General features: G+C 35.4%; 2 protein-coding genes across 2 annotated transcripts in view; one reads left to right on the top strand and one right to left on the bottom strand.

The window, feature by feature from the left end:
- Positions 1 to 6688, bottom strand: part of CHP1 (calcineurin like EF-hand protein 1) — a 48514-nt gene extending 41826 nt beyond the window's left edge. The window contains exon 1 of the mRNA XM_051977109.1: positions 6025 to 6688. Within this exon, the coding sequence (XP_051833069.1) occupies positions 6025 to 6091 (67 nt within the window). The 5' untranslated portion in view covers positions 6092 to 6688. The remainder of the gene's footprint in view (positions 1 to 6024) is intronic.
- A 2316-nt stretch (positions 6689 to 9004) lies between these two features.
- EXD1 (exonuclease 3'-5' domain containing 1) lies at positions 9005 to 24382 on the top strand. Its single transcript, XM_051977107.1, has 11 exons — positions 9005 to 9262; positions 11180 to 11248; positions 14694 to 14748; positions 15343 to 15476; positions 16089 to 16147; positions 17112 to 17198; positions 17956 to 18060; positions 18167 to 18247; positions 19975 to 20118; positions 20748 to 20939; positions 21921 to 24382. Exons 1-11 carry the CDS (start codon positions 9130 to 9132, stop codon positions 22479 to 22481), a joined length of 1620 nt encoding a protein of 539 aa, XP_051833067.1. The 5' UTR covers positions 9005 to 9129; the 3' UTR covers positions 22482 to 24382.
- Positions 24383 to 25109: the final 727 nt, after the last annotated feature.

Raw genomic sequence — 25109 nt, 5'->3', positions numbered from 1 at the left:
CTACTCTAATAAAACATTATTTCATACTATAATAGTTCACATTTCTGTAACATTTTAAAGTTTATATGTAATATACGAGGAAACTCAGCTCAGAGTCTTGGACATGATTATATAGCTAAAAGTGACTAAGCTAGGACTCAAACATTGACCCTTTGATTTCAGATCTTGTGCTCTTTCCAAGAAGGAAATTGGATCCTGAAAACATTCCTGATTTATAACATAGACTGTTTTTTTTTTTAAATAAACTCTTATTATTCTGTTTTTATGTCATATATATTTCCCACTGTTATCTTCTCTTAACTCTTAGAGAATCATCACTTACAATAAAGAAAAAAATTCAGCAAAATTAAGCAACATGCCATAAGACTCACATCATATATACAATAAATAAACCTTAAAGTTTTTTATTGATATCTTTTTAAATAATAGCTATATTTCTCATTATATTCCATATCTTATCATAAAGTTTGAAGGAAGAAAAAAAAATTCTACAAAATTGCTGTTTTTAAAATCTGCTATTATTTATGGCATCTCATACCCATAGTATCCTATTTTTGGCAAAGGAACAGGAGGAGCTATTTTCTCATCACTTTTTTGGGACTAATGTCATTTTCATTTCCTTCAAATTTTGTTTTTTTTCCATTCATACTGTTGGAATAATTGTATATATTGTTCTGGTTCTGCTTCCTTAATTCTGCATCAGTTCATGAATGTCTTTCGATGCTCCTCTATAGTAATCACATTCTTATAGATTATTTTTCATTGTATATACTTGTCTAATGTCCAAAGAGTGAGTATCTACTTTATTTCAAATTCTTTGGTAGCACAAAAATCATTGCTACATAAATATTTTATGAAATGTATATATAGCTTTTCTTTTTGTCATTAATGTCTTTGGAATACATGTTCACCAGTAAAATCCCTGAGTCAAAGGGTTTAAGGCTTTTCAGAATTAATTTTTTTAAATGGTTTTATTTATTTATTTATTTATTTTTGGTTTGTTTTTGCTGAGGCAATTGGGGTTGACTTGCCCAGGGTCACACAGCTAGAAAGTGTTAAGTGTCTGAGATCACATTTGAACTCTCGTCCTCCTGACTTCAGGGCTGGTGTTCTATCCACTGCGCCACCTAGCTGCCCCCAGGGGATGAATTCTTTAACCAACAGATACAGGCAATTACAAAAGACAAAATAGGTCATATTGATTACATGAATTGAAAAGCTTTTGCACAAATAAAATGAACATATTTAGGATAAAAAGGGAAACAGCCTGTAGGAAAAATCTTTGAATTAATTCTCTGACAAGGACTTGGTGTCCATGGCAGATAGAAAACTCTCAGAAATATATAAGTACAAAAGCCAATACAAAAGTAGACAATGGAATAGTTCTCAAAAGAACTGCAAACTATTAACTATTAACATTTATTTTTGAAAGACTGTTTGAAATTATTAATAAGTGAAAACAAAACAAAAAACTCTTTTCTTCTGATACCCTTAATACAGGAAAAGATGACAAACAGTGGCAAAGTCACTGTCGGGGTTCCACCATTCCGGAAAGCAATTTGGAATGAGCAAACAAAGTGACTAAAATATCCATATCCCTTGACCCACAGAACCCATTGCTAAGCACATATGCAAGAGTCAACAAAAAAGAAAGGTTCCCTACACACTAATATATTCATAGCCATCCTTTTAGTGGTAATCAAGGAGTAGTACCTAAATGAATTTACATAAATGCAATGGAACATTATTATGCTGTAAGGAACAATAAACAATGATGACTTATATGAACAGATGGCAATAAGTAGAACTACTGAAAAAAATACACCCAATGATTGTAGTAATATATGATATAAATATATATATATACATATATATATAAAATGATAAAATGAGACTGCCAAAGTACAAAGATTAAGCTACTCCTTCAAATTTTAAAAGAATTGCCTAAACTAGCACTAAGAAATTAAATGATTTGCCCATGGTCACATAGCCAGTGTATGTCAAGCAGAATTTAAATGTTTTTTACTTTATCCATTATACAACACTGCCTTGGCTTTAGACATTAATTTATATTAGTGTTGATACAGTGTAAGTAAAATGGTCTATAGTTCCATTAAAATGGATAATATTGAACTAATCCTAAAATTATTTTACCTAATTGTGAGAAATAGCTAATGTGGCCAATTTCAAGCAAATTGGAACTATGAAAAGGTAATCTTAGAATATGATTTCCAATTCCAGTATAAAGCTTTCACAGAGACCACCTCAAATCCGTGCTCTCCAACATATGATAGATAAGGGGAATTTCAAAGATGTAAAATTATTCTTGACTTGAACAGAACTGATAAAAAGACATCATAATCATGTATTACTAGAAAAGGAAGTGGGTCAATAAGGTAGTGAGAGTAGAGTAGGATGAGATAACTTATGTGCCTTTCTTATCAAAATAAATAAATAAAAAGAGAATAAAAATAAACAAAGCAAAAATCATACATAAGAAAATAATTTCCCATTATACCAGTGCCATTATTGTGTATGTTATTACCCTGGTTTTCTTTTGTTCAAAAAAATTCATGTAAGTCTTCCCAGGCTTTTCTGTATTCAACAATGCATTATTTTTTATACAGAATAGTAATATTAATCATTACCCACAGAGTTCTGCTATAGATATTTATATTGTGACTTTCTTTTTATCATTAATTTCCTGAACAACTATCCCTGAATCTCTAATTCAAAGTGGATGGACATTTTATGGTTATTATCTTTTGATTAATTCCAAATTTTTTTTTTAGAATGGCTCTACCAAACAATGTGTCCATGTCCCTCTCTTCTTAGAGCCCCTTCAACATTTGTGCATTCTCACCATGAATAATCTTTGCTAATTTGCTGGCAGTGAAGTCAAATTTCAGTGTAGTTTGGCTTCATTCTTCTCTTATTATGATTTGGAGCATTCTTTCCTATGGTTTTTAGGGGTAGGAGATTTAAGCAATGCTTGTTCTTTGGTTTCATATATTTCGTTATTTTTGTTAGTTGCCTACATCAGCAAACCCTCACAAGACAGTACGGCACAAATTTTAGCAAGAAACATAGATACTCTTGTACCACTATTTCATGATTTTATATCTGCCAGTCTCTTCTCCACAACTAAGTAAGCTTTTTAAAAAGATACCTATGGACTACATGCAAGTCCTCTAACACAAAGGTGTTAAACTCAAGGCAAAATTCTCCAGTTTAAAATGTATTTTAAAAATGTTTAATAAAAGAAACAAGTACACCACCTATAAGATGTCAATTTGTGACTTTCTAAGTCAATATGCTGTTTGAGAGATGTTTCTATCTGACTCTCCTGCTCTAACAGAGAGCAAGCTAGAACTCCTCCTAGGCGAGCTAGGAGCCCTTTCTGGCCACCACTTAGATCCTCATCTGATGAAGCTTGGACATTGATCATGCTGAAAGCATATTCTGATGGACAGGAAAGTAATGTTTTCTAAGAGGACTGAGACATGTTTGCATGTAACAGGTAGAGGAGGAAAGAAGAGAATCTAATAGAGAAACTGGGAATCATAAATGATAACAAAAATTTAATAGATTTTAAAATAGTTACTAGGAGAGATTAATTAACCTCTCCTCATATGCGGATTATTTATTTAATCTGAGAAAAGACAGTTCTAAGCTACTATCTTTTCTACTTTAAAGGAAGGATCTTCTCTTCAACTTCTTGATTCCTTTCACATTTCCTCATATTGGATATGTTTTTCAGAGGTGGGGTGGGGTGAAGTGAGGTGAGAAGTATATTCGAAAACTCATTTCCTGGTGATTATTGACAATAGGGTAGGATGACAGGAAGAGTTTGTCAATGTGGCCAGAAGCCAGAATTGCTAAATATAATAAAGTGCTTGAAGAACTCAAGAACTCCATAAGCCTCTATCCCTAGAGTTAGAACCAGTGATAAAAAGAATGTTGGGGTTAAGAATCCAAATGAATATTGTAAATCAAAAGCATTTAACTAAGCCACCTTTCTTGCTCAAGATTCAAACTTCACCTCACAGAAGGTATTTAAATAGAAACTGAATGACTACTAGGAATTGGGTACAAGGGGAGATTGCTGCAAAGAGTGGGAAATAGGATTGTTTAACCTGAGGCCCCTTCTACTGCTAAGAGTCTATAAAGCTGTGCAACATAATCCTCATTTGGATGCATAAGATAGTACTTTACTTACCCCAAGAAGATTGTCAGTCATTTAAAATCCTAGCAATTCCATATTCTCTATGATTTACATACAGATGATTAAAATTCAGGAACTATCTTTGATGGCAGTATAAATACAAGGAGGCAGATATCATTAAAGGGTCAATACTTGTGTCTATATATTGGTCTTATTTAGAAAACTCAAACCAGAGTTTTAGGAGATATACCACTTAGCATAGGGGAATAAGCACTAAAGCTGGAATTAGGAAGTTTGAAATCCATTTTATTAGCTAGCCCAGCTGTGTAATCATGAGTGAATAGCAAACTTTCTAAAGCCAAGTTTCCTTGTGCAAAGTGTGGATAAAACTTGTAGTAATAATTCACAGAGTTATGATAAGACTCAAATGAGATAATCTATGTAAGGGCATCCTATTGGTAAAACAGAAAGGGCGTTGTACTTGGTTATCAGGGGAGAGTTCTGGATTCAAGTTTCACCTGAAGATTAGGAAAGCTGTGTGACCAAAGTTCATTGAGTCTGAATTCCTCCATATGGCAAATGAGAATAGCTGCAACAATTACCTCACAGGGTTGCTATAAAGATCAAATGAGGGAACTGGATTTGATAGTAATAGTGGTTGACACATATCAGTTTAAATTTTGCATATATTATTTCATGTGACCCTCACAAAAACCCTTTGAGACTAATACTAATGCATTTTTAGGTGAAGATACACTGAAAAGGGTGATATGACTGGATTGCGGTAACACAGATAGATAAAACAAAAGTAGAATTAGAATCCAGATCTTCCTAACTCATTAACTATCCAACAACTGCCTCTCATAGATTTAGAAAGTAGTAGTACAGAAATGTCAGCTAATATTATTATTATTATGGATAAAAGTCCTCTATCATCTCTAAGCCCAGGTTGAGGAGATATGCACATTAGGCCAGTTCCAAGTACAAATTCTTACCGAGTTTTCTAGAATACATTCAATTTCGAAAGGCCACTATATATGGCACACTAGTGCTGTAGAAGTCAGTCTCTGGAATTAGGCAGCAAGCAAGATGATGCTCACAAGTTTGGACAACTCACAGTTACATTCAAATGGACTAACTATGGATTCCTTTTTACAAGGGAAAACTTGGGGGTGAGGAGCTACTTGGAGGGATCCTTAGGATTTAATACACTCGCCAGGTTTCTGGTCTTGGGTCACTCCTCGGAGCTCGGACTCCTTAGCTTTCACTGCCCGTTTGGGGGCAGCCACTCTGCGCCTGGCAAAGATCTCTGATTTCCACCAGCTGGTGGCGGTTGAGGTCCCCGCTAAGAAACGTCATGGGAGCCGGCAGTCTCCTTTAGGAAGCTGCAGCTTGCCTTGCGGAGTCCGGGGCACAGCTCAGTTTAAAGAGGGGTTGGAATAGGGGAAGGTTGTGACTAAAAAGACCTTCATTTAGAGAGTTACACCTTGTCCTCTACCGGGGACGGAGTAGAACAAGCAATGCATGTAAAAGCGGAGGAGCGCTCGCATTCCGAGATGAGGACCCCAGTCCCCCGAACCCGAGCTCACCCCCTCCTCCTGCCAGAACATACTCGTGGAGTGGGCGGCGGCGACGTGTCGCGCGATGCCGGACTGACCAAGAGGTGGACAAGGTTCCCAGACTACCGTGGCGGGGTGCCGCGGCTTGGGGAGGTAGGGAGGGTGTGTTCCTTCGGTGGCCTACGAAACCCTGCTCTCCGGGAAGCCGTAAGCGTCCCGCGGGGTTGGAAAGGGAGCGCGGCTACCGTATCCACACTCGCGGCCCGGCCCAGTTCTTCCCCGACCGCAGCCCCTACTCACAGCCGGTTTCTTTTTTTATCTCCTCGAGTTCTTCGTCCCGCAATAACGTGGAGGCCCGAGAACCCATCGCCGAGACGGACGAGCTCCTCCTGAGGCAGAGGCGACAGCGGCGGCGGCAGCAGGGAAAGGGGGGAGGGAGAGGGAAGGAAGGGATAGGGGTCAGGAAGGGAAAGGCAGAGACTCTCGGCCGACCCGAGGGAGGACTGTGGGCGGGCACGAGGAGGAGGGCGGCCCGAGAGAGTCAGCCAATCGTAAGCAGCCTATCACCCCCGCGCACGGAACCGACGTCCGTGTAGCCTACCGCAGACCCCGTGTGGAAATCGCCGACCCGACCCTCGGGTCTAGTCTATTGCGGGAGAAACCCCGCCCCCTGAAACCAGGTTACTTTGCCTTAAAAAGGGCAATGCCTGAGGCACGTAGACACCTGGAATCCAAAAAACTATGGCCTGACAGGGTGACCTCAAAAATGAAGTTGAAGTGCACCCACCCCCTTTTTTTGCGTCCTCAAGGCCTGGTCTCTTCTATGGTCTGAAAAAAGCTCACTATGGATTCCCCTTTACAGGTTGCTGGAAAGATGGGGGTGAAAAACAAAACAAAACCCCAAATCCACTCTTTTTAGTCCAATCCGCTAGAGAAATGCAAGTCGGGAGTTGAGGGCTTCTGGTTTCTGGTGACGTATTGCCGCGCTCCCTCCTCCGCCCACGAAGGCGCGCGCCCATTGGCTCCCGCTGATTGGCTCGCTTGGAAACGAGCAAGCTCCGGCACCTGTGAGCGGGGGCGGGCTAGCCGGGAAGTTGGCCGTGTTCTTTCCGAGTACGGGAGGCCCAGCGCGGCAGGATTCGGAATTTGGGGCCATAGTGACACTGAGCTTGGACCAAGGCACTGTTCTTCGCCTTCAAGCTCTCTTCGCTTGTCTTCCGGGCCCGGTTCTTCGGACAGCCGGGGTAATGGCGTCCTAGTCCGAGTTTGGCCTTGTCTGGGCCGCCTGTACTTCGTGGCTTCGAGGAATCACCGACTTGGGTCACACATTGCGTCTGTCAATCGGTTCCCCTCCCTTGTCTTTATTGTCCCCTCCGGTGCCCCCTAGCGAGGCCTCGAGTAGTCACGAACTTGGGCTTCATATACTTCTTCCCCCTTCCGCTCTATGATAGAAACAATCCTTTCCCACAATCAGAAAAGGGTATAAGTTTCTGAGGCAGAGGCAGGTGACCACCAATTTTCTTTATTTCATTATTGAAATAAAGAATGAAATGCTCAAGCAAGCCTTGAAAGCCATCCATTTTGTTGCCAATAATTTTCACATTTCACAAACGGTCTACTCTTTTATTCTTTTTTTTAAGTGATAGAATATTACTAGATAACTTGTTGACCCTTGAAGAAAAAGAGGAACTTTTTTTTTTTGCATTGCAGATTTTTATGGTTGATTAGGAAAATCAGGATAGCCTTGGAAAAGATAGGCATTTCATTTTGAACTTTCTTCATTGTATATAAGTCTGGTCGGATGCACGACCTTCCAGCTTAAAATCCATGATCTGTTAAATTCCATGATCTGTTTTTTTTTTCTTCTTCTAATCCTTAACCTGCTCAAATCTTGATTATTTTAGATTGCAGCTTTATAGTTAGTTTAGCTTTCCATTGCTGATATTTCCTAAGTTTCCTTTTACTTTTTATCAGCAAATCCGTCAGATCATAGGATTATTTCTATTTTCTAATTATATTTTGAATTTCCCCTGTTTTTAGAATATGTATTTACATATAAAACTTTGTAAAGTCTCATTCTTTGAGCCATTTCGAGAAGGGAACTGAGAAGAGTTATTGTATATATTTAGAATTGGCTACCTTAGGTTTTATAATTGAAAAAGTAGGCTGCTACTTTTAATTTTTGGAGATTTCTGAGACTACCACTGGAACAAAAGTTGTGCAAGGCACTACCAAACATGAAAGCTAATAATATCTTTTCCTCCAAGCTATATGGTTATCCTCTCAAGGAGACAGTTGGCAACAAAGCGGTTTATTTTTCAGTTACAGAAATTCAAAAAACAACTAAGGTGAAGGGATTTGTACTCTCCATTGGTGGAGGGGAATAGTCGGCAAAGTCATAGATCCTTGAAATATTAAATGTGTTTGTATCTTAATCCTTTGTACATCTTAACTTTTTTCAAGGTGTTGCTTTAAATTGTTCACTAACTTAATAACAGCCTTATTCTATTTGAATGTTATACATGATGAAATAGATATAATTGCAAAAGCCTTATTGTGCTTTTATTATTATCTTAATTTTTATTTTAGCTATGTTAAAATTAAGTTTTGAAGCAAATCAAATAAGTAAGGTAATAATAGAAGGAAACGGCACTTTTTTCTCTTTTATTAGAATCGATTTTCTTCAGTTTCTTTATGTTATTTGTAAATCTTACCTATTTAACTTAGAAAAAGGAATTTAAAATTTCCTTGAAGAATATGATCTTTAATTTTGCTTTGTGCTTGTGATATATTTTGACATATATTTTGGAGATTATGCTGTATGCTGGATAGAATTTAATATTCTGTTTCTGGTGTTAGTTTTCATTCATCATTCTTCAAGCAGTTCTATAAGGTTCAGAGATACCCATTTATTTCCCTAGAGTAATGTGATGTAGTTATAATGTTTAAATATTGGACTGAATAAATAGAAACTAATAATGTTTTGGACAACAGTTCACAATGTTGGTTTGTTCCTATTTGCTTATATTTTGTTTAAGAAGTATTCTTTAGCCATATAAATTTATGTATTGTCTCCTTGACTTCTTACTCTTAGTTAATGAAGCAGGAGAATTTTCATATAATTCTTTAATTTTCAGTATATGACTTTGTATTGGTGTTTGTGATAATATATTTCTTTCAAAGAACCATTATGTACCTCCTGAGAGAGCTCATAGCATAGTGCTTGGGCATAAAATAGGAACTTAGTAACTGTATCAAGTTAATAATTCTTATTCTTTTCTTTGTTTCTTTCAGGTAAAAGAAAAGGAAAAACCAATAGCAAAAACCTTTTATCTCATTTTCTTTTCGATTTTCAACTGCTTAGGAAGCTGCAAGCTTGAAGAATTATTTTTAGTGTCAAACAAGATGGATCCCAGTAGTGATTACCATTTCTTAAATCAGATTTTGGGTAGAAGGGTGAAAATTACTTTAGTCTGTGGCATCTTCCAGGGTGTGCTTCAACATGTGGACCCTAGCAAGATAATTGTTCTAAAAAAAGGTCTTATTCTATTTATGTTAATTTTTTTCCCCCCCGCTGAGGCAATTGGGGTTAAATGACTTGCCCAGGGTCACACAGCTAGGAAGTGTTAAGTGACTGAGGGCAGATTTGAACTCAGGTCCTCCTGACTTCAGGGCTGGTGCTCTATCCACTGCACCACCTAGCTGTACCTCTGTTTATTTTTAATCTCTAATTACCATTCTCTGAAATGAACCATGATTAAGATTTAAATGACAACATTTGATCATTTGGATATTGAGCCATTCTCTACTTTGAGGGAAATTGGAAGGTTGGTTAGACTTCTTTTTATCAACAGGAGAGACTGTGGCAGATAATGTTTTGCATAACAGCCTATAACTCTGTAACCTTTTTTACCTGTCAAAGTTTCTATAATCCTTTTTTCCATTAAGGTGAAAAATTTATTCCAATTCACACACTTCATTTACAAAGAATGTCAAATTTACAGAATCAAAACTTGGGTTTGAGATCCTTAGAAATAATTTATTCCAATTACCTTATTTTACAGAAAAGAAATGTAAGGGGAAAGATACTGACTTGGCTAGGTTTACTCAACTAGTTAGATGATAAATCTAGGTAACCACTTATTAAAGTGCTAAATCCTGTAAGTCTAGTTCTGTATAATTTTTTATATGATTATTCATAGCCTTTTGGGAAATATTTATTCTTATTGCTTGTGAATATATTTCACATGAAAACACCTAGTATTAAGGATAGCAGCTATTTTAAAGGACTTCCTTTCTCAAGATGCTTTCACAAGAGAACTTTTCTCCATTTCCAGTGAAACAGAATTTGAAGAAGGGAGTGATGGGAGAAAACTCCCTTTTTGCTGCTCACAGGCATTCTGTGATACAAATTGCAACTTGGAACTTATGTTCTACACAGACACTGTAATTAATGATGTTATTGGTTCAACTGTGTTAATATGTTATCGTTCAGTTGTTTCAGCAATTTCAGACTCTTTGTGCTCCTATTTGGGGTTTCTTGGCAAAGATAATATAGTGATTGCTTTCTCCATTTTATTTGTGTTAATTAGGCTTTGTGTTTTAATTTCCTGATTAATCATAACATAATTTCTGTGGAAAAGTGAGTTCCAAATTTCAAAGTGTATTTACAAATGAACTTTTTGAACACAGTCCATTTGTAAGAGGCATAGTAGAGCACAGTTTATATAGTAGGCAAACATGGGATTATGTCCTGGGCCAGGCCCTGTCACTAATTAGTCATGTGAACCTGGATGCGTCACTTAATTAAATAAATTACTCATTTATGAAAAGGGATATAGTATTTGTATAACCAACGTTTTGCAAACCTTAAGATTTATGTAAGCTATAAATATGAACTATTATTGTTAAGTTGGAGAAATATCTTTTTTCTAAAGGGTACTATGGTAGGGAGAGATTTGTGGTTAATTAATATCTGGGTTTTAATTTCTCTGCCACAATTTTATGACCTTGAGTATATTCCTGAGACTTGTTTTCTAATGAGCAAAATGAAGTTTAAGAAAAATTTAGATGGCTATTATGGGCATCAGTGAAATCATAGAAGTAAAATCATTTTGAAAACTACATACTTCTGTGCAAATCAAAAGTATTATTATGAAATTAATCTCTATTATCAGCAATTGCCTGTATTACCTACTATATCAGGACAATTCTAGTTCAAAGCCTCCCACCTTTTTTTTCTGAAATAGGATTGACTTCTTACCTGAATTTTCAATTGTAGGGGGTGGAAGCAGAGGTTATCAATGCCAGCTGGTGTTTTCTGTTCAACTTATTCTTCTATCCAAATTTAAGCATTTTAAGCTTTTAAGAGACAAGATATTTTATAGATTTGGGGTAGTTTTATTATTCTTGTTAATATATGATATTTTGTTAATGTCATTTTTCAAAAACATAGTCAAGAATTTGGAGACTGGCAGAAGTGTCCCAGGAGTGAAAATGTTTTTTGGCCATGAAATTGTGAATGGTGAGTATTTCATGTTGAACATGAAGACTGATATTAACCCTATTAGTAACCTGAAGTTTTATTCTCCAACAATTGGAATTAAAGAACAGTATTACTTTATTTTGTTATGATGGGACTTTCTCTTAGAGCCTTGATAATATTTTTTATTTTTATTTTATTTATTTTTTTGGCTGAGGCAATTGGGGTTAAGTGACTTGCCCAGGGTCACACAGTTAGGAAATGTTAAGTGTCTGAGACCAGATTTGAATTTGGGTCCCCCTGACTTCAGGGCTGGTGCTCTATCCACTGCACCACCTAGCTGCCTCGTACAATATATTTTTAAAGGAAAAATTAACTGATTTTTCTTGTATAGCATGACAAATAAGGAAATATGTTTAGAAAAATTGCACATGTTTAACCTATATTGTATTCCTTGCTGTCTTGTGGAGGAGGGAAAGAAGGAGAGAGAGAAAAATTTGCAACACGAGGTTTTGCAAAAGTCAATGTTGAAAACTTTGCATTTGGAAAAATTAAATATTATTGAAAAAAAATTTTAAGAGATTATAAAATATTCTTATACTCCCCAAGGAAATGTCATTAAATATAAAGCCACTGGAATTTTGTGTACAATTTTACCTTTTTTTTTTTTTTTTTTTTTTTACTATTTTGAAGCATTATGCCAGAGCATCTCAGTGTACGTTTGTTTGTTAAATTCATTTCAACAAACGTTTATTAACTCATTACTCTAGGTAATAAAAACAGAAATGAGAACTTCCCTGCCTTCAAGAGCATTCTACTGGGGGAGATGAAATATATGTACATAGATTAAATATGACAACAGATAGGAAGTGAAAGTAAAGTGACCCAAGGAAAATATGGAAAGGAAGAGAACACTTTAGAATACATCACAAAAGGAGGTAATACCTGAGCTTTAAAGGAAAATACAAATTCCCAAAAACTTAGATGAAAAGCATCCCACTATACAGAGTATGACTAACTACATAAATGTGGGAAGCAATATATTGAGTTACGAGAAATGGCAAGTAATCCTGTTTGCCTGGAACATATTATGAATGGAGATAAAGTGAGTGGAAGATAGTTTGGTACTGGATACTGGTAGGAATGTGGGGTGGGAGTGGGGTGGGGGTGGTGGGAAGGTGTGAGGTTCTTTACTTCCAGGTCAAGGAGTTTGCATTTTATCATAAAGGAGGAGGTAGGAGTCTACTGAGGATTTATGACTAGAAGAATAACATTATCAGGCCTATGGTTTAAAAACTTTTTTTTTTGGCAATTATATCACAAAAGAGAGCAAATGAAAGTAGGAAGACCAGTTAGGAGCTTTTTGGTAATTATCTTGGCAAAAGATAATAAGGCCCTGAAGCAGTGATAGTTGTGTTAGTGAAAAAAAGGAAAAGAGATAAGAAAAATGTTTTAGCACTAGAATCCATTAGATTTGGTAGCTAAACTATTATGTAAGCCATAAAGAAGAAGGAAGAATCAAGGATGACTCTGAGGTTTTGAACCTCAATGTTTGGGAAGATGGTGATATTATCAACAGAAAGAGGGAAGTTTAGAAGGGGAGGAAAGGGAAAGATTAAAGTTCATTTTGGGAAATGCTAAATTTGAAGTACTAGAGGTGGATATGGGTAATATGCTGTTGAAGGTACGTAAGTAGAGTTTAGGAAATATAGTAAGGGTGTGTATGTGACTTGAGAGTAGATCACATAAAAAAAGAGAATATGTAATAAGCAAAGCAAGTCTCTCTTTTTTTTATATAGTAAAGTTTTTTATTTACAAAACATATGCATGGGTAATTTTTCAACAATGATCCTTGCAAAACCTTCTATTCCAAATTTTCCCCTTCTTCCCCCAACCCCTTCCCTACATGTCAGGTAGTCCAATATATGCTAAATTCAATATATGTATACATATTTATACAGTTATCTTGCTGCACAAGAAAAATTGGATCAATAAAGGAAAAAAAACTGAGAAGGAAAACAAAATGCAAGCAAACAACAGAAAGAGTGGAAATGCTATGTTGTTCATACTCTATTCCCACAGTCCTCTCTCTGGGTGTAGATGGCTCTCTTCATTACTGAACAATTGGAATTGTTTTGAATCATCTCATTGTTGAAGAGAGCCACATCCATCAGAATTGATCATCATATAATCTTATTGTTGCCGAGTATAATGCTCTCCTGGTTCTGCTCATTTCACTTAGCATCAATTCATGTAAATCTTTCCAGATCTCTCTGAAATCATCCTGCTAGTTATTTCTTATAGAACAATAATATTCCATAACATTCACATACCATAATTTATTCAGCTATTCTCCAATTGATGGACATCCACTCAGTTTCTAGTTTCTTGCCATTAGAAAAAGGGCTGCCACAAACATTTTTGCACATGTGGGTCCCTTTCCCTCCTTTAAGATCTCTTTGGAGAAATACTGCTGGGTCAAAGGGTATGCATAGTTTGATAACTTTTTGAGCACAGTTCCAAATTGCTCACCAGAATGGTTGGATCTGTTCACAACTCCACCAACAATGTATTAGTGTCTCAGTTTTTCCTACAACCCCTCCAACATTCATCATTATCTTTTCCTGTCATCTTAGCCAATCAGAGAGGTGTAGATTGGTATCTCAGAGTTGTCTTAATTTGCATTTCAGCAGAGCAAGTCTTCTGAGACAATGAGTCCTGGAAGACACCTATGGTTTGAGAGTGGGAGTAGCATGATAAATTAGTGGAGAATGAAAAGAAATGATCAGTCAGGTTGGAGAAGAGGGAAAAAGCAAGGTTATAAAAATCTAGAGAATCCAGGAGGCAGAATTGATCATGACTAATGAAAGCTATGCAGAGATCATAGAAGAGGAAGATTGAGAAAAAGCCATTGGATTTAGTAATTAATAGAGCATTTGGCAAATTCTGAAAAAAGTAGTTTCAGTAAAGACAATTATTGGTCTATATTAATGGAAAGAATTCTTCCCATTGATAACTTAAAATAATATGAAAATTTGTAAAATAAGAAAAGAAAACTTAGCAAATGTGGTACATACATAAAAGGAAATGGACTTATATTTGAATGACCACAAAAGTTTTGAATGGACTGGCAGAAAGAAAAAGAACAGCATGATCTCAGCTGTTGTTGGGACAGCTGAAAAGCTAAAAAAATCTATCTCCTTCCCTTTGTTGTATAGATGGGGAGGATGGCTTGTTACATATGATATCAGACAACATGATTTGGTTTTGATTTTTTTTTAAATCTTAGAAGGGAAGAACCATTGGAGAGAGAAGAGCATTATATATAGAAGGGAAAGTAGTATAAAAGCAAAAGGCATCAATAAAACTTTATATTTTTCAGTTTACTCCTTGTGTTGGTTAACAAAATCAGGATCTGTTTTTGAGGGTTTATGGTGGTTTCCATGTGGAGGAACTGTCAGAAACAGATATATGTATTTTTTTTTAGTGGAACTGCTGGATGATATGGAACAAGGAGTAGGAGAAAAGACAGCTTCTGTCAGGTATGAAGAAAGAATCATTTTTAAAAATCATTGTCTTTCAGGAATTTTGCCAAGAAAAAGATCTCTTTGGGATATAATTCCAGTAGAAATACTGCTGGGTCAAAGGGTATGCATAGTTTGATAACTTTTTGAGCACAGTTCCAAATTACTCTCCAGAATGGTTGGGTCTGTTCACAACTCCACCAACAATGTATTAGTGTCAAGTATCATTAATTCCAAATTCTACAATTCTGTTACAGATATTGGTAGTGTCTTTCTTTGTTCAGAGAAACTAAAATGCTCTGCATGAAAGCAATATAACTCTGGTCTGGATAAAAAAAGTCTTTCCTATACTTTGTACAGGGGATATAGGAATGGCTTTTTCTATTTTGTAGGTAATTTTACTCTCTCAAGAGAATCTAAGCCAGAAGAACTAGGTCTTTTTTATTATTATTATTAAATTCAGTTAATCAATAAGCATTTATTAAGTGTCTGCTATGTGCCAGGTATGCTAAGGGCATAAGACCTGCAGTGTTATAATACTGATATAAGATAAACTCTATATGTGTCATTGGTAGTAGAGAATAAATACCTCTGAGTGTTGTCTTAATGTAGGGATAGCCTAAAAACAGAAGGAACAAGGATGGACAAAGTGAAAGAAGCAGACCAGAGTCAGAATGATTCAGCTTCTCCTTCCTTTGAGTCACATACTATCACCTTGCTGAATGACTTAAAATACAGTCCATCAGGTAATTAATTGATAAGGGGCCTGGAAGAAAGACTCTTGTATTGTGAATTTTCCACAATGAGGTTTATCATGGTTTAAAACTTTTCAGGATTTGACCTTGTATTGATTGTGCTAATGAAAAGTAAGATTATTCCTGAAATATTTAACCTGCATCATTTCCTCTGGGTTGTTGTGTAATAAAATAAGCTGTATTGAAAATAGGCTAAATATATAATACAAACTGGCAACTAGGTGTTGTAGTACTTCACAGAACACCAGGCCTGGAGTCAGAAAGACATCTTTTTTTTTTTTTTTTTTCATTTTTTCTTTTCATTTTTTCTGTCCTCAGATCTTGTGAGAATTATTGTGAAAATAACATAGAATCTAAACTAGAAAGGATTTTTAAGGTTTCTTTATAAGGATGAAAATATTTCATTATCAAAGGAAATTGTTCCTGGTATTCTCTTTCCTGTGCCTATGTTCAAAGTATAGATGTGGGGATAGTAGAGAGGCGTTACCAGGCAATAATAAAAGTAGGTATTTAATTTACAAATGGGGAAAATTCATGAAGATAGTCAAAATTGGAGGATCAGTTGATGAGAGAGTTGTCTGTAATGTTATCTTTCTCATTTAGAGGAAGAAGATGTGACGTACACAGTAGTTAATCAGTTCCAACAAAAGTTTGGTTCTGCTGTAAGTATTATTTAAAATTCTTTGTCATATCTTTCTAGATTTTAACATTACTGGTCAAAATTCTACAACATTTTAGATATGTTTGTGCATTGATTAATTCTGGTTTTATCAAGAATTTGTTAATTTGAAAAATTTTAGGGATGAAAGATTTCATTTTGGTTGAATGAGTAATAAAAGAAACCTGAAATTTATAGAACTTTGTAATTGGAAAGGATTTTAAAGGTCTAACTCCTGAGGCCCAAAGCATGTCCTTTCTTAATCAGAAGAAATGTGGTTCTATTCTCTCTGTTTTCAATCATTCAATGAGCAACTTGTTCTAAATTTTGTCCTTTTCACTATTGTAATACATTTAGAGATGGAAGGGACTTTTGAAAATCATATTGCTTTCTTTTCTTTTTCTTTCCTCCATCAGTTTTACAAATATGGAAGTCATTTCTGAGACAGTATGTAACTAGTCCAAAGTCTCACAGAGAATAAATGAATGAGCTAGGATTAGATCACAGGTTTTCTGGCTCCAAATCCAGTGCTCCCTCCACTGTATCATATTATATTGCTTTCATGCAGAGCATTTTAGTGTCTCTGAACAAAGACACTACCAATATCTGTAACAGAATTGTAGAATTTGGAATTAATGATACTTGAATCTTGAAATTTCTCTGCAAAAACAATAGCATTTGTGCTAGTGGGAGCTGTTCCAGTTTCTATTGCTTTTATATTGATTTGTAAATGTGGTTCATTTCCCAGGTTGGGGTTTCTGTTTTGCGTTTACCAGTGAAAGAAATAAGTAATGCATAATGCAGGTTCGGTAAGGCAAGTTTTATAATATAACAGGTTCATCAGAGCATAGATGTTTATTTTATGTGAAAATTCTTTCATTACCAAAATCTGTGGTCTGCTAATATTCCTCTCCTTTATTGATTAGCCTGAGAGTTTCCAGGAACTGTTTTCTTTTGGTTGTTACTAGATGCTGCACATCAAGAAACAGAGTGTCCTGAGTGTGGCAGCTGAAGGAGTTAATTTATGTCGTCATGGGAAACTCTGTTGGCTTCAGGTGAAGAAAAAAAAAATTGAACCCAGTTATTAACTTATTTCTTTTTGATTTATCTAACTCAAAATATTTTAAGCTGTATTGACACTTGTCAAATTTGTATTGCCCATTTAAAATGAAAGCATTTATATAAAATTGAGTTTTTGGCTTGTGAAATTTTATGTGACAGACCTCTAGCATAATATTGTGTTCATAATGGCATATAGTTATTATCTAGTAGCAATTACATATTATTCCTTATTCTTTCTAAATTTTTGTTTTTTGAGGGAATTACTGAACTATTAAAGGTAAATTAGTCAAAACATAATGAGATTTCAGTTTTTCCAGAGAAAAGGTTATGTATGTAAACACTGTGTTGGTCTCTTTCCTTTGAAAATATCCCAGATTATTTGTAGTTCCTTTCTTAAACAATTATAAACCTGCTTTGAAAAGTCTTTATTGGGACAGCTAGGTGGCACAGTGGATAGAGCACCAGCTGTGAAGTCAGGAGGACCTGAGTTCAAATCTGGCCTCAGATACTTAACATGTCCTTGCTGTGTGATCCTGGGCAAGTCACTTAACCCCAATTGCCTCAGCCAAAAAAAAAAAAGGAAAAGAAAAAAGAAAAATCTTTATTAACACATTCCATAGCATAAGAGCATGGATGTCAAACTTTTTGTCACATTTTAACCATTATTCAGTCCTTGTACTCTTTCCTCCACAACTTCTCAGTCCTGGAGTATATGTGTCTATCATATATATATATATATTTTTTAAATAGGTGGCAACAAGTAGTCGGGTTTACTTATTTGACATTTTCCTTCTGGGAAGTCGAGCTTTCAATAATGGACTTCAGATGGTATTAGAAGATAGAAAGATTTTGAAGGTGAGTATAAGTAAGTCTCCTAATATGTGGAATGAAGTTGGGTAATCTGAGATTGGTATTTGTTGTGTCATTCAGGTCTTAATTATTTTGTTTTCTTGTTCCTCAGGTTATTCATGATTGTCGTTGGCTTTCTGACTGTCTTTCTCATCAGTATGGAATTGTTCTTTCCAATGTATTTGACACACAGGTGTGTGCAATAATAATAACTGATATTTTCATCATATTATGCCATACAAAATATTTTCCCATTACCTGGGGAGGCAGGAGTGCAGTTATATTATCCCTATCATACAGATAAGATAGAGGCCCAGAGAGCGATTTATTTGTTTAAAATTACCCTTGTATAAGTGTTAGAGCCAAGACTCCAACATGGCTCTTTGAATTCTTTACCCCATTACTCTTGTCACTATTTCTGTGTAAATCTCCTCTGCCATATAGAGGTATATTGGAATGTGTGTATTTTGTTGTTTTGAATCCACAGAAAACAGTAGATTCTGATTGAGAAGAAAAAATGAGTCGGTTTGTATTATAGGATATATATTATTCTTTTTTCCTAAATTCACTTGAAAGAAATATGATAAAATAAATAAAGTAAAAGCCTTATTATGCCAAATGGCCAGTTCCCTTGTGTAAAAAGGAGAAATTCTGAAATCTGGCAGTGAATCACAAGATTTCAGAATTGAAAGGGAACTCAAAAGTTGCTAATTCCCTCTGCAATATTCCTCATAGGTATTCATCTATCCTTTCCTGGACACTTTCACTGTACCTTCTTGAGGTATCCCATGTTGCTTTTGTAGTTAGGAAGTTTTTCTCTACATCAAATATAATGGTACGACCTTGAGGTCCTTCACTATTTTGGTTATCTTCTCATGGATGCGTTTCAGTTTAAGAACAGTGCAGTCCATCATAAAATATGGAACTCCAAATAGAAAATAGTCCTCTAGCTATGGTCTAAATGGGAACATTTGTCCTTTTGTCCTATAGCATCTCTCCATTTCTCAGCACTACTTCAGGAATCACTGATGTTGTGGGTTAGCAACCACATCTGTAGGTTCTTGTAGTCACCTAGAAGGTAGAGCTGGAGCTCTTCAGAATCTATCTGTGGACTTTAGCAGACAGTATTCAGACAAAGTAAAATGTTCTCTTATTAAATATCTTGGATTTTAATACCCTATTAATCAGTTTTGTTTTGTCTTTTCCAGTTCAGAGAATTCTATTATACTTCTCTAATGTTTACTCAGATATCATACTTCACCCTTCCAATTCTGAGATTTCCTCTCAGAGGCATATCTTCATAGATATTGCCATTTTACACCTGTTCTCTCTTTCTCCTTGTTTTCTTATTTTAGAGCCATATTCTATTCATGGGCCTCATCCCACCAAAATCTCAGGAATGACTGTGAAGTTAAACTTAGGCTCTTACTATCAGGATCTCTGGGTTATTTTGCTAATCTCCTGTACTTTGCGCATTTGTATGTAGACATATGAAAACGTGGCTTTTAGTGCTCACTCTTTGTAGACAATATCAGGAGGTAAAAAATGATTTACTTTAGGATTAGAATGCTTGTGAAAAAAGGTTTATAGGTTTAAACTGGGCAATGAAACAGGGAATGAAATATGCTCCATAATAGCATTGAGTGTCTAGCTCAAATGTCCTGTTTTCCTCAGAATTCTTTGGTATTTAGGATGATCTTAGCCAAATCCTAGTAGACCATATCTAAAAGGAAACTTTAAATTTCTGATTATAGTCTTAAAAGCAAATTTCACAATGACTTGTAGTAAACCTTTTAAAGCTTCTCTTAGGCTGCCAGATTTGTGCCAATACTGGGGTTCAATGTTTTTGTAATTCTGCATTATACTGTTTTCACACTGCACAAATACTTTTGTGTGGTTATTTGTTTTATTTTATAACAGGTAGCTGATGTCCTTCAGTTTTCCATGGAAACAGGTGGTTTTCTTCCACACTGCATCAGTACCTTGCAGGAGAGCTTAATTCGACATCTTAAAATGTCCCCCAAATGTGTCTCCTTCCTGGATGACAAGCAAAAGATGGTTCAGGTGATTAATAGAGACTTTCAAAGAATATTCTGCATGATAATTGCTTTTTCTAGCCTTTGTTCAAATGATCAACTTGAGAAGAGGCTAGATGCAATCTTAAGATAACAAATTCTTAATTTTTCTGCTTGGGAAAATATTTTTAACCTTACTAAGACCAGTTTTATTGGATTTCCAAAAAGATGTTCTCAGAAAGCATTCAGTTTTCAAGTTTAGGTATAGAGGGGCAAAATTCTTACTTAAGGGATTGGGAAACAAAATTTTCTCATCAGTTTTTCTCAAAGAAAAGATAATTTCTTCTGCTACTATGGAGGTCTAACCATGATCCCCAAATTTTAGACAATGGCCACAACCACCATAAGTCTTGTTCATTTAACTTTCCTAGGCCAGCTCTGAGTGAAGAAGTCTTCATTTGATTAGAAGTTAGTGCTTTTTCATGCTTGGAAACTTGAGGCAGGGCATGGGATATACTACTTCCTAATAAGGAACTATTAATAGTTGACTTATCAAATATGCATAGGACAATCATTTAAGAAGCTGTTACCCCTTCAGTAAAGGAAACATGGACAAAAGTAGATGTTAGTCTTAAATATCTGCTTATAATTCAGAAGACATTGTTTTGGTGGCTACAGGAGAATCCTGAAATATGGTTTATGCGACCCCTGCCACCTTCCTTGCTGAAAGTTCTAGCACTGGAGACTATGTATTTGCTGCCCCTTCGCTTGTTGCTTCTGGATGAGATGATGTCTGACCTGACTACACTGGTGGATGCATACTTGAATACCTATCGGGAAGGATCTGGAGATTTGTTAGGAGGCACTGAGGTAGGAACAGTTTTGCTTGTGGGTATATGACAAAGATCTTTGGTATTCTTAATTTTTTGGTAAAACACAGTGCCTATTCTACTTGAAATGTTTACTAAGCTAGCATTTATGGAGCACTTTGATTTATGAAGTACTTTCCTTATAATTATCTTGTGAGGCAGCTCATATAGATACTATTCCCATTTGCAGATGAGGAAACTAATGAGGAAAAAGATTTGCTATATTGATGGCGTTTCCTCGGGACAGATGTTCTTTTTTCCTCAGTAGTATTTTACTTTTCCAAATACATGTGAAGATATAAAAATGAAAGCTAAAAACTAAGACTTTGTATTCCAAATTTTTCTCCCTTCTTCCTTTACCTTCCCCCTCTCCAAGATAGTAAGCAATCTGATATAGATTAAATATGTATAATAATTTAAAACATATTTCCATGTTTATTATGTTGTGCAAGAAAAATCAAACCATGAGAAAGAAAGAAATTTTTTAAAAAGGTGAAAGTATTATGCTTCTATTTATATTCAGTCTCCATAATTCTCTTGATATGGTTGGCATTTTCCATCCCAAGTCTATTGGAAGACAATTTTTCTTATTGGAAACACATTCTGGAATTGTTTGCCACCATATACACACTCATACCAGGTTTTGTTTTAAAAGTTTTGTGGATGAGTTTAGTAATTTCCATCCTCAATACTAGTTGATGTCACTAGAGGGCAGTGTATTAACATAATTTAAAGTATAGTATAGACTTTATAGCTTGCAAATTAAGTACAAGATGATTCGAAATACAATATTAAAGAGTTTTTTGGTTTGGTTTTGTTTTTTGGCAAGGGTTACACAGCTAGGAAGTGTTGTGTCTGAGTCTGAATTTGAACTTGGGTCCTCCTAACTTTAGGGCCTGGTACTCTATCCACTATGCCACCTAGCTACCCCCAATATTAAAGAGTTTTGAAAAAGCAGGAATGTTTCACTCTCTTTCCATAGCCATCATGTATGGAACTACCAGAGGAATTGCGTCAGTTGATGGATTTCCAGAGACTTCGAAGAGAACGAGCCATGAAAGATTATGAGACAAATGCAGAGGGGCTTCTTGTCAGACCACAACTAACATATCCCAAAGAAAAGGCAGTGGAAGAAGAAGGGAAACAGAAAAGCACTAGAGGTTCTTTGTCTTTTGAAGGAGCCAGGCTTCCTAAAACTTTGGATTTAGGATATCTCAAACCTCAGCAGGCTCAGGAAGATACATGTTTGCCGAAACAAGAAACAAAATATGACAGTAAACAAGTGAGAACAAAACATCAACATGCATCTTCCACAGGGAAGGCCACAGAAACAGGTGACTCTACCACAAAGACATCTAATTGCTTTGGCTTACAGGGTTCAAAGGATGTCAGAGTAACTCAGAAGGAACAAACTGATATGCCAAACAAGACTCAATCCAGCATGTCCTTACAAGAGAAAATAGAGCTGCTGTTGATGGGGGGAAAGGAAGATGAGAATGTAGAAAATAAAGTGTCTGTCTCTTTCTCTTCTGCAGGAAACTAATGTTTTCTAGGAGATTACTTTAAAGAGAACTATAGTTCCCTAATCTTACTCTTATCCAAAATAACATTGGATAAGCCTTGAAGAAGCCTGGCTCTTAGCTAAATTCATATATAACTGCTCTGCAAACCTGGAAGCAGGCTTTCAGTCTCTGTAATGGAACATGTGTGTAGTCATCTTCCTAGCTTTGTAAGTATAGGAAGACTTAGTTTTTTCCCTAGTGTGTATAATTTCTGGTTCTTTTCTGTCTTCACTTCCTCACTTCATTAGTTTTTTATTTGTTTTTGTTATGGTGAGGGTGAGAAAAAAGACATGTTAAATAATGGAGAAAGTCAGATTCAAAATTATATATACCATTGTATGGCAAGGTTACCAGTGGGAATAGTTATTTCTATTGTATACAAAAGTTTGAAGTAGAAGAAAATCTTATTTGATTATCAAAAAGTCATTTCTCTACCTGGGGGAAGTTTGATTTAGTTTTGAGAGAGGTGGTGAATTTTAGTTTCAGTCATATTTATTTACCTGTAGAGCACTTTACTGTTAGTACATTGTAACCTTTACTGTTTTTACTACTGTTTTTCTCCTTTGTTTTTAATCACTTTGTGCCATAGCACATCAGTGAATTATATTTCAAATTTCTTTCTGCCAAGGAAATTTTTATTATTTACCCCTGTTCTTGAAGCAATACATTGTCAACTGCTTAGCACATGGATTTGATTTACTGTTTTCATAAATTGTATCTAATGGGTGTGTTTTTCTTTAAATCCTTAGGCAAGGTCCTCAGGTATGTCTTTAGATGCTGAGTGTTTGCTTATTGAGCCTATCTATGTAGTTTGAGATTTCAAATTTTTGTTTTATTAAAGATAAAGAAGTTTGTATTGATACTTGATGTTCTCAAAAAATTTGCTCAGAGGATCAGGGTTTGATTTTTATGAAATAATCCAGAGGAAACCTAGTTATCTTTAAAACATGGTATTTTGAAAGGTTATTTGTGTATCTCATATCCTAATTTTAGTGATTAGAATGGAAACTCATAACAAGGTGTTTGATAACTGCTTTAGATGAAGCCTGGAAAGACGTAAGGACGATTTAGTCAGTTTATTTAATAATTTAAAATTGCTTTCCAAAATGATTGGGCCAACTTATACTCCATATATGGAACATTCTTGTACCTTCTTTTCATAACCCATAACAATAGTGATTATTCTCATCTTTTGCTCTTTACCTTTGAGGCAAAACCTCACATTTGTTTTGATTAACATTTCTGTTAGTGATTTGGAGCATTTCATATGATTATTTGTAACTTTACAATTCTTTTTCTGATGAGACTTTATATCTTTTGATTAATTTTTGAAGAATAGTTTTTTATCTTTTATTTGTTATCCATGCATCTTGAATATCAGAGTTTGATCAGAAATATTTTATGTAGACATCTCCTTCCAATGATAAGATTCTTTTCTTAGGGGCTTTATTTAATTAAAGCCTTAGAGTTTTACATAATATTTTTATAATTCTTTGTGATGACTTTCAAGAAGAAGAATGTCGAAGAAAAAAAGTAGATGATGTAAAGGAAAAAATATCTAAAAGCATTTTAAAATAAGAAAATGTATAGGAGATTTGCAAAGAGATTTAGTTTAGGTCAGTAAGTAGTGATGGGAATCTGAACTGAGTCATATTAGTGGGAATGTAGAAAGGGACACATGGATGATATCACTGCAGCATTGATAAGACTGCAAATGAATGGATGTGTAGAATGTTTGTAACAAAAATAAAAGAGCTACTCTTTACTCAATTCAATAAGTTTATTAAATACCTACTATGTTCTAGACCAAATGTAACTGAATGTGAGATTGTGAAATATTTGGCACAATAAAAAAAGCTTTCTGAATGTAACAACCAAAAAATTAATTCAGAATCAAATGTATAATGAATCTGAGTTGTTTCTGGCAGTATTTGCTCTACTGCATTACATGACTTCATTGCAGCCTTAGTTCAGAACACACAACATGCGTACTTTGCACTTCACTTACACTAATGCTACCAGAAACACATTGGTTCAGATTCAAGGTGGGATCCTGTAAAAATTTCTTGGGTGAAAAGGGATCACAAGTGGATAGAGTTTAAGAAGTCCTTCTAGACAATCTGTTCTGGGTATATAAATAAAAACAAAACAGTCTCTGCCTTTGGGAAGTTTATATTCTACTGGAAAGTGTGTATACAAATAAATTTTCTATACAAGGTAACTAGATGGTGAGGAATAATTGTTAGAGGTTGGGGAGAGAACAAAAAAGCCAGGCTTTCCAGAAGAGGAGGAGAAAGAGCAGCCCAAGCCCCATCGAGCAGCTTATGAAAATATGTGGAGGGGCAAGAACGGTTTCATTGGAAAGCAAAGTGGCAATGTGGAAGCCTGGAAATGTTGATTGGAAGGAGATCTGGGGAGTTTTAAGTGCCAGAGAAATTTGATGCTGTTTTTTGTTTGTTTTTAAATCATAGAGTAAACAAGAGCTTTTTAGGAAATTGACAGGATGAGACTTGTGCTTTAGGAATATTAATTTGGGCAGCTGTGTGGGGGAAGGATTGAAAGGGATAGAGAGTGAGGACTGGGAGACAAATTAGAAAATTATTGCAATA

The sequence above is a fragment of the Antechinus flavipes genome, chromosome 2 (genome assembly GCF_016432865.1).
Source record: "Antechinus flavipes isolate AdamAnt ecotype Samford, QLD, Australia chromosome 2, AdamAnt_v2, whole genome shotgun sequence".
Classification (NCBI taxonomy): domain Eukaryota; kingdom Metazoa; phylum Chordata; class Mammalia; order Dasyuromorphia; family Dasyuridae; genus Antechinus; species Antechinus flavipes.
The sequence above is the reverse complement of the archived record's forward strand: the minus strand, read 5'-3'. Positions and strand labels throughout refer to the sequence as shown.

Bases quoted from the DNA above. Each gene is read 5' to 3' on its own strand.
- EXD1 (XM_051977107.1), top strand. From the start codon at position 9,130: ATGGATCCCAGTAGTGATTACCATTTCTTAAATCAGATTTTGGGTAGA. The intron at 9,263-11,179 runs GTCTTATTCTAT...TCAAAAACATAG, and splicing joins GATAATTGTTCTAAAAAAAG to TCAAGAATTTGGAGACTGGC. The intron at 15,477-16,088 runs GTAATTAATTGA...TTTCTCATTTAG, and splicing joins CTTAAAATACAGTCCATCAG to AGGAAGAAGATGTGACGTAC.